At 40.6% G+C, this 15,563-nt stretch overlaps 1 protein-coding gene across 2 annotated transcripts in view; it reads left to right on the top strand.

Annotated features, from left to right (window-relative positions):
- The window catches only part of MYO6 (myosin VI), a 172,449-nt gene that overhangs the window by 142,070 nt on the left and 14,816 nt on the right, over positions 1 to 15,563 (top strand). For both annotated transcript variants that reach the window (XM_075554867.1, XM_075554868.1), the window contains 2 exons: positions 207 to 285; positions 6,506 to 6,666. In XM_075554867.1, the coding sequence (XP_075410982.1) occupies positions 207 to 285; positions 6,506 to 6,666 (240 nt within the window). The remainder of the gene's footprint in view (positions 1 to 206; positions 286 to 6,505; positions 6,667 to 15,563) is intronic.

The following is a 15,563-nucleotide window of genomic DNA, read 5'->3' as shown; positions in this document are numbered from 1 at the left end:
ATATAATTAATTATATTTGTTTTCTTTTAGCAAAATTACTGTTAGTAGAGTTAGAGTTTATTTTATTCAAAATGTGTTGGTAATGCATATGAGCAGGAGGCTAAGGTGGGTCCCATTCCATAACCCTTCTTTAGTAATTGTTTTATTGCCTTCCAAAGGATTTCTTATTTTCTACTGCATTTTAAAGAGTTTTCTATCGTTGTTAGGAAACTTGAGATGGAAGCAAAGAGAAAACAAGAAGAAGAAGAGAGAAAGAAAAGGGAAGATGATGAAAAACGTATTCAGGTGTGCCCTTGTTAAATGATTGGATTAGATGGTATGAAAATAGTCTCCAAGTTTTAAAAGAGGAGACGTGCAAACAAGTACTTGGTGGACTAAGTAAGCCATCACTAGTTTATTTCTGAGAGCAAACGCACTTTCTGAGGTGGCGATGGCAGGGACTAGGGAGGAAAGGATGTCAGTCCACATCCTGCTCGGTCACTGGCGCAAATGTGATACTGCAGGAGTCACAATTAGGACCCTTTGGGCGGTGGCTTTCTCTCTAGACTGGGGATAAAGAGTAGATGTGAGCATTAAGTGAGTTAAGACATGTCAGAGCATTGAGAGTAGTATCTAGTTCACTAAATGTTAGTTTTTTGGTATTGTGTTGCTATTAGATTACCTAGTAGAATGTCAAATGAATATTCATTTGAAACAAAGTTACTTATTTTTAAAAATAATTTTAAAAACTTTGTAGCTATTGGTATTAACCAATTAGAATTCCAATTTTTTCATGCTCACATTTTTAAAAAAAGTCCTGTGTCTGAGAGTAACAGATCATGTATTTGTCTTGACTTTCAGAACATCTTCTAAAAGCAGATCCCTCCGGATAGGGCAAGATATGACACAATAACGATGTATAAATTACCAAGGGCATATGAGGGGGGGGAATGGGGAGGGAGGAGGGGAAAAAAAAAGAGGACCTGATGCAAGGGGCTTAAGTGGAGAGCAAATGCCTTGAGAATGATTGGGGCAGGGAATGTATGGATGTGCTTTATACAATTGATGTATGTATATGTATGGATTGTGGTAAGAGTTGTATGAGTCCCTAATAAAATGTAAAAGAAGAAAAGAGAAACAAATGATTAGGGCAAAGACTGTACAGATGTGCTTTATACAATTGATGTATGTATATATATGAACTGTGAAAAGAATTGTATGAGCCCCAATAAATTGTTAAAAATAAAATATAAATAAATAAATAAAAAGCAGATCCACGACTTAACATTTCTGGCACGTGATGTCTAGGTGTTGGTTTTGATAGTCTATCTAGTTGTTATCCTTGGTTGCCACCAAGGTGCCCCTGGCCCAGGATGTACAAATGTAGCAAAATGCTGCCCAGCCTGCATCTTTATAATTGTTGATGTGTTTGAATCCACTGTTGCGGCTGTGGTGTATTGTTAGGACCTTCCAACCTCAGGGGCTCATTTTTTTTAATTAAATACTTTGATTGGGGCTCTTACATCTCATCACAATCCACACAATCATCTGTTGTGTCAAGCGCATTTGTACACATGCTGCAATCATCATTTTCAAACCATCTCCGTTCGATTTGAGCCCTTGATATCAGCTCATTTCCTCCCTCCCTCCCCACTCTCCCTCATAAACCCTTGATAAGTTATAGATTATTATTTTCATATCTTACATCGTCCTCTGTCACCCTTCACCCACTTTTCTGTTGTTTGTCCCCCCGGGAGGTGGCTATATGTTGATCCTTGTGATTGATTCCCCTTTTCTCCCCCCACCTTCTCCCATCTTCCTGGTATCTCTACTTTCATTATTGGCCCTGAGGGGTTTATCTATCCTGGATTTCCTGTGTTTCGGACTGTTATCTATAGCAGTGTGCATGCGCTGGTCTAATCTGATTTGTAAGGTAGAATCGAGGTCATGATAGTGGGGGGGAAGGAAACACCAAAGAACTAGAGGAAAATTGTATGTTTCCTTGGTGGTATAATGCACCCTGACTGGGTCATCTCTTCCTTGTGACACTTGTGTGAGGGATGTCCAGTTGCCTACAAATGGGCTTTGGGTCTCTGCTCCATAGCATCCCCCCAATCCCCAATTCACATTGGGTATGATTTTATTCTGGGTTTAGATGCCTGATACCTGATCCCATTGACACCTCCTGATCACACAGGCTGGTGTGCTTCTTCCATGGGGGATTTGTTGCTTCTCAGCTAGATGGCTACTTGTTTATCTTCAAGCCTTTCAGACTATATCTTTTGATAGCCAGGCACCATCAACTTTCTTCACCACATTTGCTTATGCACCCATTTGTCTTCAGCGATTGTGTCAGGAAGGTGAACATCACATAATGCTGGATTGTTAGAACAAGGTGTTCTTAATGTTGAGGGAGTACTTGAGTCGAGGCCCATGTCAATCTGCAGCCTTTATATCTATATGTACCCATGCCTGTATTTATTAAATCATTTTATTGGGGCTCGTACAACTTATCATAGTCCATATATACATCCATTGTGTCAAGCACATTTATACATCTGTTGTCATCATCATTCTCAAAAGATTTGCTTTCTACTTGAGCTCTTGGTATTAACTCTTCATTTTTTCCCCTCGCTTCCCACTCCCTCTCCCTCATGAACCCTTGAAAATTTATAAATTATTATTATTTTGTCATATCTTACACTGTCTGACATCTTCCTTCACCTTCTTTTCTGTTATCCATCCCCCAGGGAGATTATATGCAAATCCTTGTTCCCCTTTCCACTCTACCCTCCCTCTACCCTCCAGATATCTCCATTCTCACCACTGGTCCTGAAGGGTTCATTTGTCCTGGATTCTCTGTGTTTCCAGTTCCTATATGTACCAGTGTATATCCACTGGTCTAGCCAGATTTGTAAGGTAGAATTGGGATCATGATAGTGGGTATGTGTGTGTGAAGAAGTATTTAGGAACTAGAGGAGAGTTGTATGTTTCATCATTGCTACATTGCACCCTGACTGGCTTGTCTTCTCCCCGCCACCCTTCTGTAAAGGGATGTCCAGTGCCTACAGATGGGTCTTGGGTCCCCAATCTGTACGCCCCCTCATTCACAATGATAAGATATTTTTGTTCTTTGATGCCTGATACCTGATCCCTTCGACACCTTGTGATCACACAGACTGGTGTGCTTCTTCCATGTGGGCTTTGTTGCTTCTGAGCTAGATGGCAGTTTGTTTACCATCAAGTTTTTAAGAATCCAGACGCTATATCTTTTGGTAGCCGGACACCATCAGCTTTTTCACCACATTTGGTTATGCACCCATTTGTCTTCAGCGATTGTGTTGGGAAGGTGAGCATCACAGAATGCCGGATTATTAGAACAAAGTGTTATTGTGTTGAGGGAGTACTTGAGTAAAAAGTCCAATGTCCTTCTGCTACCTTAATACTTAACATATAAATATATGTATATAGATCTATTTCCTTATAATTATATATTTACATAAATATATTTACATATGTACATGCCTTTATTTAGACCTCTATAAATGCCCTTTGCCTCCCAGTTCTTTCCTCTATTAATTTTGACTTTCCTCTTGTGCCATTATCATGCTCAGCTTTCATCTGGGTGTCAGTGATTCCTCTCGGTTACATTGCCCTTGATCAAACCTTACCAGGCCACCTACACCCTCCTCACCACCTATTTTGGTTCTCTTGTTGTTCCCTTGTCCCTGGGTTTGTTAACACCACTTCTTTTCCTCCCACTTCCCTCTTTCCCATGTCCCCCCAGAACCGTTGGTCCCATTGTTTTCTCCTCCAGATTGTTTATCCAGCCTATCTTATTTAGACAGACCTGTGGAGAAAATAACATGCACAAAAACAAGACAGCAAAACCAAGCAACAACATAAAACAAAACAACAAAACTAATGACAAAAAATAAAAGCCTGTACAAGGTCTGTTTGTTGGCTTTTAGGAGTGTTCTCCTGTCAAGTCTGATGGGGTGTCATGCCCTGGTCCCAAAATCTGTTTTTGGTATTCCCTGGGGACTTCTTTGCTCTGTTCCCCTTGCTGTTCTGTTGCATGCCCTTAGTGTTTTGCCTTGGTGTGATGGCATCAGATTGGGCGCAATTCCCACCTTGTGTTTCCAGGTTGTCCCCTGTAGGGTTATTGGTCAGTGAGGGATGTCGTGTCTCCTAGTGGCACCAGGCATGTAGTCTTCTCTGTGGATTGGCTGCTCTGAACGGAGATATCGTCCTCTAGGTTTGGTGGGCCAGGATGTGCTCCACTCTCTCTTCTTCCCCCTTCAATTGCTCCCATGTGCTCTGATCACACATGTCCCTCGCCCTGAGCTGCAGCTTCTGTGTTGTCCTCTGAAATAAATTCTTCTGGGGGGAGGGGAGGGTGTCCATGTAGTTGGAATTGTGGCTGGCACCTCAGACCTCTCCACTGGTTCCCTGTCCATGTCAGTATGTTACATTCACATCTCGGAATATGCATATATTTAGACCTCTATAACTGTCCTTGGCCTCTTGGTTCTTCTGTTTCCTTTTACTTTCCTCTTGTCCCACTGTCATGTTCGGCCTTTATTCAGGTTTACTAATTCCTTGCTGCTACGCCCCACTAGGCATCCTACGTCCTTCTCTCCATTGATTTTAATTCACTTGTTCCCTTGTCCCTGGGTTGGTTGCCTTCCCTCACCTCCGCTTTTCCCGTATCTCTCGGGAACCATCAGTTTTGTTGTTTTTGCCTCTGAATTGTTTATCCTGCTTATCTATATAGACATGCAGAGACATTATTAAGCTTTGCAAAACCCAGACAAAGTCAAATGTGTTAGTCTGGGTAGACTAGAGAAGCAAATCAACAGAAACTCATGTATATAAGAGAGAGTTTAATATAAAAGGTAAGTGTACAATATGCAAGAATCCCAACCCAGTTCAGTCCAAGCCCATATGTCTGACATTAGCCCATATGTCTGACACCAATCCACAAAGTAGTCTTCAAACTCACAAAACACACGCAATAATGCGGAATGCAGAAGGAAACCCGAATCAGTGAGCTTATAAGCATCTCAGTGCTGGCAGGGGGCTCCATGGGGCTGGCAGAGGTCTCCTTGCACCCAGAGCTGTATCAGGGTAGGTCCATGTGGCTTCTCCTCAGGGCTGTCTTGCAGGAAGTGAGCCTTGCCAGCTGAGGCAAAGAACTGGCTAAGGCAGCCACACACTACTCTGACCACCAGAGAATAAGAGACCAGAGATCAAGAAAGGCGAAGCTCACTGCTTTCAGCCCTTCAATTAAAATTCCACATGTGTTTATCGACCAGGTTGGCACAATAAACCTTAACTATCACACTGAACAAAACAACAAAGGAAGACAAAACAATAACAACAAAACCCCCCAAAACAGAATAACAACAAAAAGAAAGCCAATGACAAAAAAGGAAAAGCCGACAAATAGTTGCAAGTCTATTTTTTGACCTTTAGGAGTGTTTTCCAGTGGAGTCTGATGGGGTTCCACACTTTGTCTCCCAAGTCTATTTTCAGTATTCCCCAGGGATTCCTCGCTTTGCTTCCCTGCTCTTTTGAATGCCCTTGGTGTTTTGCCCCAGTCTGATGGGGTAGATCAGGCACAATTCCTGCATTGTGTCCCCAGGGTTGTTCCCCGTAGCCTTATGGTTCAGTGAGGGACATCGTGGTGGGGCCGTCCCTCTGGTCCTCTCTCTGCATTGTCTGCTCTGAGCAGGAATATCATCCTTGGGGCTTGGTGGGCCTGGATGTGTTCCCCTCCCACTCCACCCCCCGGCATTTGCTCCCATGTGCTCTGATCAGACGTATCCTTCTCATCAAGTTGTAGCTTCAGCACTGTCCTCTGAAGTGTGTTCCTGGGGGTGGGGGTGGGGTGCAGCCCACATAGTTGGGATTGGGGCTGCCTCCGCAGACCTCGCTCTTAGTTCACTGGTACATGCCAGTATGTTGTATTTACATCTTGGTGTACCGGGTTGAAGCCTGGTCTCTCTCTCCCTCTCCTGTGGGTGGATTAGTGTCCCATTCCACCCCCCCCGCCCCCCCTCCACACACACCTTTTCCCTTCCTATTTAGTTGGCTGCCATATGTATCCCTGGGTTGAGTTTGGCCCCTATCGTAGTACTTGGACCTCACCCTCGGGGGCTCATTTTGTAGTACTGTATTGAACAGTTTCTGTGATTTCTAAGGTTTTCATTGGCTGAGTTTCTGAAGTAGATTTCCAGGCCTTTCTTCCTAGTCTTAGTGATACCTAGAATATCAATGGTGCTTGAGATACTCATTTGAATTGTCCAAGCTGTGGTCTCTCTACCTTATTTTGGAGTTGGTTAGGAGAAAGCAGAAGATGGTTTGAGAGCATGAATCTTAATTTAGATGAGACAGGGACTAAGGAGATTATGGCTGAACAATTGGTATTCTCTAATAAAGGACTCTTCTTTTAAAAATAATTATGATGATCAAGTAAACAAGCAGAGGTCTGTGGGTGAAATTGGCTCTCTGCCCTCTGCAGGCTGAAGTGGAGGAGCAGCTGGCCAGACAGCGGGAGGAGGAATCTCAGCAGCAGGCCGTTCTGGAACAGGAGCGGCGGGACCGGGAGCTGGCCCTGCGGATCGCCCAGAGTGAAGCGGAGCTCATTACTGAGGAAGGCCAGGCCGACCCAGCGCTACGGAGGTACTCGGGTCCTTGGGCGTGGTATAGCAGGGGTCCTCTGTGTAGCTTTCTTCACCTCTCTGCTTCTCATTTCCATGTGAAAGGAAAGTGGGGGGAGTCATGTTCTTTAGGTCCTCTCGGAGAAGTATTTGAAAATTATTTTACCCTCTTACATATCCTCATGCATTGAACATTTACTTTTCCATCACAGAGTCAAGCTATTGAAAATTAAAATTGATATTTCAGTTAGCAAGCCCTTTGTTCAGAAAACATTGCAAATTCTATGCTGAAATTTTCTGAGAATATTAAATAGAAAGAAATACAACTTTTGCATACCTGTCATACACTGGTATAGGTGTAAGTGGATCTAGTATAATGCAGTTTAAATTATTTGAGGTTGAGGTTATGAGTTTCCTAATGCCAAGGTGCTACTGTGTGCTGAAGACAGTATACATCCCAACATTTAAAATGAGGGTAAATCCCTCCTCTGTGTCTCACAATAAATGGATTGTCCTTTCCCAGAAGAGTGATTAAGCATGTTGAAATATTTTGTCTCCTTTGTTTTTTCCATTGTCTTTGTATTTTAGAATGGTATGGAGGATTGTGGATGTTGAAAGTTATAGGAAAGTTTTACTGTGTCTGCTTCATTATTCTTTTTTTTGCTTCATTATTTAAAAATGGACATAATAGTGTTTTGTTTAGTTATATACACACTGCAAAAAAAAAAAAGAAAAATTAGTTTGTGGGATCCTTGTATGTGCGAGTGTATATGTATCTAAGGAGATCAATCTGAATATCTGTAACCATGCTTTTCAGAATTTAAATATAATTGAAGCACAACCAGTAGGTGGAACTATTTCCTTGTGAAAGGAAACTCGTGGCTTCTAATTGCAGGGCAGTGGTTAGATTGTAAGGAGCCCTGGTACCAAAATGAGCTTTGGTGGCACTGTCAAGCACTGGTTTGACAGGCTGGTTGGTGATTCCAACCCAGCAGCCACTCCCTGGGAGAAAGATGAGGCTGTCTGCTCCTGTAAAGGCTTATGGCCCGAGAAACTCTATAAGGGTTGTTGTTAGATCAACTCCATAGCAGTGAGTGTGTAGACAGTACTGTGGTTAAACACATGACTGCTAACCAGGCAGTTGCTGGTTTGAACCCACCAGCTACTTTTGGGAAGAAACCTGCTTTGGTAAACTTTACAGCCTTGAAAAACCTATGGGGCAGTTCTGCTCTGCTATATGGGGTTGTTATGAGTTGAAACTGACTTGATAGTGAGTTTGATTTAGTTTTACTTTAGGGAAAACAAAAGTACCCCTTCATTGCCACTGAGCCAATTCCAACTCACAGTGACCCATAGGACATGGTAAAACTGCTCCTGGGGGTTTCTGAGACCGAATCTCTCTCCTGTGGTACGGCAGGGGGTTTGAGCTGCTGACCTTGTGCCTATCGCCCTAATGTGTAACACACCACGCCACTAGGGTTCCTTGACAACAGAAATAGTTTGCTTTCCTCTTACTTTTTTTTTGAGGGTCTCAGTTGTATATGAAAATGTACTGAAAACACTTTAGATTGCTCTTGTTAATTGCTTCTGAGTTGATTCTAACTCTTGACCATCTCAAATAAATGAAATATAAATATAATATAAATATGATAACGATCCACGTTTGGATTTGAGTTGGATGACTGGCCTGTTAGCATTTCATTGTCATGAAAGTCTTCACGCTGCTGTCCCTTAGCTTCGTAGGTGCTTAGATCTCTGGGGTGGTGGTGAATTGGAGCTGATTGGATGGCAGTGTGTTTGGTTTTGGTTTATGACTTTGACGGAACCCTGGTAGCAGTGTGCTTAGCATAGACTTGCTAATGACAAGGTTGGTGGTTCATACCCACTGTTTGTATCATGAAAGTAAGGTGAGGCTGTCTGCTCCTATGAAAATGTACAGCCTCGGAAACCATAAGGAACCAGTCCTCTTCTGATCGATAGGGCCGCTGTGAGTCGGCGTGCACTAGATGGCAGTGGGGTAAGGCATGCAGTGATGCAGTGATGAAAGCTCCTCTCTACTACTTGAGAAATCAACACCTTGAACCTCCCACAGGACAAGGATGTGGTATGATGCTTCCATAAATAGTACTCGCGTGGAAACCCGATGAGGCGGGTCTGCTCTAGCCGCCGTAAGTGTGACTCTCCGAGGAAGCACTGCGTTTGACAGGGTTGACTTCAGTGTGGTTGACATTCATTGCTGGGGGCTCAGTGGAGCCACATGGCTCCTAGGCAGACCAGTTTTTATCTTCAAAAAGGTGTGCTACTCCCAGGGTAGGTGGTGTCTGAGAAAGTGTGGACCATTTAGGACCTTTAATGAGAGGTTATCTGGGAAAGCCTGTTACTAAGTAATTAGCATCTATTTCCGACGTTCTGGCCTTGACAGGCAGAAGGATTCTGTTCTCCTGTGGTTTAGGAGAACCAGGAATGGCTGTTTAAGTCTTTCCCAGAGCTCCGCCTGACCCTTCAGCAGCTCAGAAGGACTCTCTTCCTAAGACCCTCATGGTTATTTTGTGCTCTGTGTACGCTGCACCTGGCATTGCCACATGTCAGAACCAACTAAGTAGTAAGAACAACCTCGCTACAGGCTGTGGCACTTTATCACGGTGATGTTCTGTGCGCAGTTTCATGCTTGATAATGTGGTGCACTGTGGTCAGAATGTTTCAGAATACGCATCTTTATCTTTGCTAGCACGAGTCTCTCAATAGCGGATTAATCAGGACTCGGAATAAACCGTTTTTTAACATATTGTATTAAAATGTAGTTGCTCGGTTCTGTGACAGATTAAAAATAAATACATGGGATCTGCTGCAATAAATAATTTTAAGTTACTTTTTCAGCGTGGATTCTCATCCTGTAATTTATAAGTAAGAATTATTTTCCACATTTGTAGTATATTTTAAAATCTTATCTCACTCTATGGCATACGTGATCCTTCATACAAAGTGATTTTAAATTATTTAAAGTAACATTTTTGATTTTTTAAAATATCACTACATATGAATTTTTAAATCTAGATATAATATTTTTGTTTGATTTCCATTGAATTGAATCAATTTAATTCATTTTCTAATCAATTTTAATCAAGATTTAAAAATATATTAAAATTCTCATACATAGAGTAAATATAATAGAGTTCTAAAATAAATGAAGTACTTAAAACAAATTCTCACAGTCAAAATGTTCACAATCATTTGTTTGTGGTATTAACTAAAGTATATTCTTTTCACAGAAATGATGGAACAAGACCCAAAATGACCCCGTATGTCATTTCCCACTTTCAATATTTCATGTACTGTTTTGAAAAATTTTAGATAGCGTATGAGTGCTTTTTTTTTTGAAAAGTAAGTTTACTTATTGAAGGATATTTCAAGTTATTTTTTTATTAGATAAAGAGAACGATATAACTCATTTTTCTTTTTGTGGGGCCAAGACAGTAGTTAAGTCATAAAGTCTTTTTTTTTTTTAGCTTAGGGTTTTTTTTTGGTAAAGAAATCAGTGGGGGTTAGATATTAGGTACACATTTGAATAGCACTAGTTCTCTAAGGCAGGACTCTGTCTGCAGAACTAAGACCTATCTCAAAAACTAAGAACATACAGAGGTGGCAAATAGAAGGTGGTCTTAAGTTGCCTCTTATTGGCCAGCTTCCAAATCAAGAGGTCTGAAGGAAGCTTACTGACACCCATACCCATGGCCTTGGGGTAGCTGTGGTTCTCACCTTCTCTTCCTTGGGCTTTACAGCCCGCAGTCCAAGGGAGGAAGTAGTGCAGTTCCTTTAATCTGCAATGGGTGTGTTTACGGTTAAGTCCTGTTTACTGTTTCCTGAATCAGATGCTTTTGATGTGGCCTATGGAGAATGCTGTACAACTCAGAGTCAAATCTAAAATCCAGGTAGATTATAGTAGGAAGCCTCTGTCACCACAGAATAAAAAGAAACCCAGTCAAAAGTGCATGATTAGCAATTAAATACTGGGCAGATTCTCATCCCTGATAGGTTCATATAAGCAATGTCAATGCTTTCCCCAAGGTAAAAGCTTAGTTTTTAATATAAAATAGTTCATTCCACCAGTATCCAAATGATGTCATAATCTGACATTATAATTCTAAATTTGGTGCTAATGTTTTGTTATAAAAGTTTAGAGGGAGAATCCAAATAACATTTGGAATACATAGAATATCTGATTTTTTAACAGCTTTAAGGACCTCAGCTAACCCTTTTTAAGTGATGGTTCATTACTATGTCCATCTTTAATATCAATAGCAAATGTTTTGTAAATGATATGGTCTATATAAAAAATCCTTTCAAATATGAGGGGCTTCAAAAAGTTTGTGGAAAAATTGCATTAAACTTTAATTAAATTTTTCCACAAATTTTTTCGAGGCCCGCTTGTTAATTCATATAGAGAACTGATAGTATAGGCACTTATAATAAAATAATACTTATTTTAATATGACAATGCATGGACTCAACAGCAGCAGAAGACATAAGTAAATGCAGAAACGCTTTTACTTAAACAACGAACCACTGTGAATTTGACAAGTACACAGCAGGTCAGTGCAGTCACCCAAATGAAATGTTTAACTATCCTTGGTAATGTATTGAATGAAGCAAAGTACAGTTTCTTCTAGATTAAACGATAGTTCCAGCCGCAGAAAAATTCCGTGACTATTAAAACCATGCAAAGATGTTACTTACATGTTAGACTCTGAAAACACATATGTGTGAGGGATACCCCCCTCCCTGCTGAATCAGAAAAATCTCCGCTACACAGACCTTTTGTAGTACACATTTCTCACTAGGTGAACACTGAGCAACTCACTGAACTAGTGCACCCAGTGGCAGTGCCTGGGAAGGTTCTCTCTGGTCACAGTGAACTTTTTCTTGAAAGCAGTTTCGCTTGAACTTCGTTTTTGGTGATGGCTGATTTACGAGAGCAGCATGTAACTGTGACATTTTGATTCTTGCATGGGAAAAGTGCTGTAGGAACTGTTGTGATGTTGAACACCGTTTACAAGGACAGCGCTATGGGGAAAACTCAAGTGTAGGAGTTGATTTCTCGTTTCAAAAAGATGAAATGTCGATTTGATGACAAACCTTGTTCTGGACATTCGTCAACATCCTGAATGGATGAAAATCACGCACCTGTGTTCGAAGCCCATGGCCCATTGAAGAGATGGGGAAGTCATCCGGACTGTCTGGGAGCTCGGCTCAGCGAATTTCCATGGGAGGTGTGGGAACGAGAATTGTTTCTGTGAAATGTGTGCCGGGGGATCTGACTGAGCCGGAAAGAGCATCAACTCGAACATGCTGTGCTTCTAAAGAACAGCCCTGAAGCACCCAGACGTTCCTCCCAAGGTCATTACTGGTGATGAGACATGGTGCTAGTTTCGACCCTGAAAGCAAACACCAATCCATCACTTCACCCAAAAATAGCTTGTCAAGTGAAATAAAAAATCAAGATGATGCTCATTTGTCTTTTTGATGTGAGGGGGATAGTGCATTTAGAATTTGTTCCACCAGGTCAGACTTAATCAATTGTTCTATTTAGAATTTATGAAAAGATTGCGTAATCATGTACAACAAAAAAAGGCTGATTTGTGGCAGACGGGGGACTAGTTTTGCCACTACGACAATGCACCTGCTCACACAGTCAACTCAGTGTGCTAGTTTTTGGCAAAAAGCAACATGCATTGTCCCACGCACTTTACTCACCTGACCTCATGCTATGCGACTTCTTTTTGTTTCCACAAATGAAGTGGGACATGAAATAACAGTGATTTGACAACTTACAAGAGATGGAGAAAAAAATAAGGGAGATGCGGTCAGCTATCCAAACAGATAAATTTGAAAAGTGTTTCCAAAAATGGAATCTCAGATTTGACAAATATATTAAGTGTACTGGAGAGTATTTTGAAGATGATAAGATTGTTTTGAAAAAAATTTAAATACATAGCTCAGGACGGTGTGAGGATTTGTTTGTTTTTGGGGGGCGGTACCCCTTGTACATGTATATGACAGTTCAATCTCTGTACTTTGGTGGACACAGTGACGTCACCTGACAGTGGGACAATTTTTCCTTGTGAAGAATGTTTGATTCTTGCCCCATCTCCACCCAGGCCATTAGACTGCTCGGACAGCGCTGTTGGTACCATCCTGCCACCAGACTCTCATGGGGGCACTTTTGGCCTCCCTAAGAATAGCTGCTCTGGAGTTACCCTTTACACTGGAATGAAATAAAAATTTAGTACACAAAATAATTATAAGAAAATAATTTCTGAAAAGATTGCATAATAGAGTACAAACAGTGTATTAAATAAGTCCTGCAACTTACATCTAAGGTAAAATTGTGAGCATTTAATTCCACATTGGTCAAAGCAGAAGAAGAAAGCCTCGGTTAGTGACATCTGATTGGTAACATCATCAGAGACATGAGTCTTTTTGACCAGGGCATTTGGTGGTAAACCCCAGTGCAGAGGACCCAGTGGAGTGCTGAGTCAGTAGCCATTGTCATCCTGTGTGGTGACCTGGCAGAAGGAGATTTCTACAGAAGGTCAAAGATCAAGTGGGAAGAGCTCTAAAAGGCTTGAAACCTGCTGTGGGAAAAGAAAGGGAGGAAAATCCAGAAGAAAGAGATGGGAAAAACTAGGGATGCCCTTTGACACTGAGACAGAAATTGTTGAGGTCGAGTGAGAATAGAACTGAAAATATTGTTTGAAATCACCCTGAATTTGAAAATCCCGAGAAACTACAACTTTATGAAGAGATTGGGGAACACAACAAAAAGATAAATTTTATTTACCATATATATTTGTGTATAAGCCGAGTTTTACAGCATATTTTTAATGCAGTTTTTGTGGTAAATGAGGTGCCTCCACTGATATTTGGGTTGGCTTATACTTGAGTATATACGGTAATTGTGTTTGTGTATTTTGTCTATGTTACACTTGATCATAGGTTTTGAAATACAAAATTTTTTCTCAGTGTGTTTACTTGGCTAGACTACGATTATCAGGACCAGTTGTAGCCGTTGTTCATTGCGAGGAAATTGGGATGCAGGAGTCCTCTCTCCCTTGGCAATACGGGTCCTAATTGGTGCCAGGCATCTAGGAAACGAAAGTTCGTCTAAAAGCAAACACACCTACTTTTTCTTACAAGTTGTATGGATTTTTCACGTTCTGAGGTTATCAGAGTCTGAGGAGTAGAATACGCAAGAATATTATTAATTATGGAAGGAAGAGAACAAAGAGCAGGAAAAGAAAATAAGGCCATTAATGAACTGTAATGGACATTCCAGAGAATTAAGCAAATATTGAGAAAAGTTACACTCTTGTGGGGAATAAAAGAAAAATAAGTTTTTGCCTTTGGGAAACATGGCTTGCAAGGTCAGAATGCTTCAGATCTTTAACAAGAGCTTCATGTACTTGTAGGGTTCTTTTTTCTTCTTCTTTTAAGCATGCTTTGACTTCGAATGTTAGAGCTTTGAATTCAGAATATTATTAAGCTCACACACAGTAGAACACTGCAGGTTGATTTATCACCTTTCTGTCTTGTCTAATTCATGTTTACTGAGCAACTACAGGACAAGAATCTGTGTCTAGAAGATACACTGCCTGGTTTCTCTGTGCAATTAGAGAGAGCTATTGGCATCCTATGCTTAAAAATACTGCAAAGCTTGGTTCTCAGGGGATTTTATCTAGAAGTTACTTGTTGCTAAAGAAGAAGTATTCAAGTTGGTTCAGCTGAATTTAAATAGAAGTTCTGCTGTATTTTATATCATGGACTCGGGTAAAGTAAAGTAATTGTAAATTGGTAATAAATCAATAACCCTAGGGAAGATGCTAGCATTTAAAGTCATTTATATAGCATGTCTTTTATATAACCATGGTGTATTATTGTTTTTTACAGGGAACAAATGGCCAAAGAAATGTCAGAAATTTTGAATAGGTTAGTGTAGTATAATTTGGGAAATAAAAGCATACCTCAAAATCATATTTTTAAATTACTTTTGATTACTTGGACCAATACCTGATATATGAATAGTCTGTCTCTGTCATGTAAATTTTCTATATGAGCATAACACTTTTGATTACTTGGACCAGTACCTGATATGTGAATAGTCTGTCTCTTCCATATAAATTTTCTGTATAAAAAATATCACTCCCCTTCAATTGTACCCTAACATGGGAAATGGTAAAAAGCAATGTTTTTAAAATCTGTGCTTCTCGATCTGTATACCGTTGTCATTTTGGATGGATAATTCCTTGTTTGTGACACTGCCCTGAGAATCAGTGTCCCCCACCATTCCAGTCCTGTGTAAGGGGACCTTCTGTCACATTGCGACAAAATGACCGTTGTATCATTTTGAACCTCTCTCTAGGGCTGGTATTTGGGCAGCTCCGTGCTTGTTACAGGCCATGGGCAGGGAGTGTGGATGCCTGAGAGGTGCTGCACCGTAGCACGTAGTTTCAGAACCACTAGTGTGAAAATGCAGCCCTGGCAGGGTCTAGTCAATGCCTTGATAAATGGATACGAATCAATAACATTTTACCTGCCAATCATAAATTGTGGAATTAATTAAAATGCTAAATTAATATATTTTTAAAATCAGAAGTTACTTTTGCTACTACCTTACTCTATCTTTTATATGATTGCCTTTATAACCAATCTCAGCAACCAGATTGCATCTTTATTTCTCTATTTTAATATCTCTAGAGCTATTTCACTATTTTAATATCTCCAGAGTTATTAAAAGCACTGAAGTTCATTGCTTTCACGTGCTCCTCAGGATGTTGCACACATGTTTCAGCAAGCATATTTTTGTATGAGGTGTGCGAATGAAAAGTTAAGAATATTGAAACTGTATTTTAAGACATCATATGA

This window comes from Tenrec ecaudatus, chromosome 7 (assembly GCF_050624435.1).
Source record: "Tenrec ecaudatus isolate mTenEca1 chromosome 7, mTenEca1.hap1, whole genome shotgun sequence".
Taxonomy (NCBI): domain Eukaryota; kingdom Metazoa; phylum Chordata; class Mammalia; order Afrosoricida; family Tenrecidae; genus Tenrec; species Tenrec ecaudatus.
The sequence above is the reverse complement of the archived record's forward strand: the minus strand, read 5'-3'. Positions and strand labels throughout refer to the sequence as shown.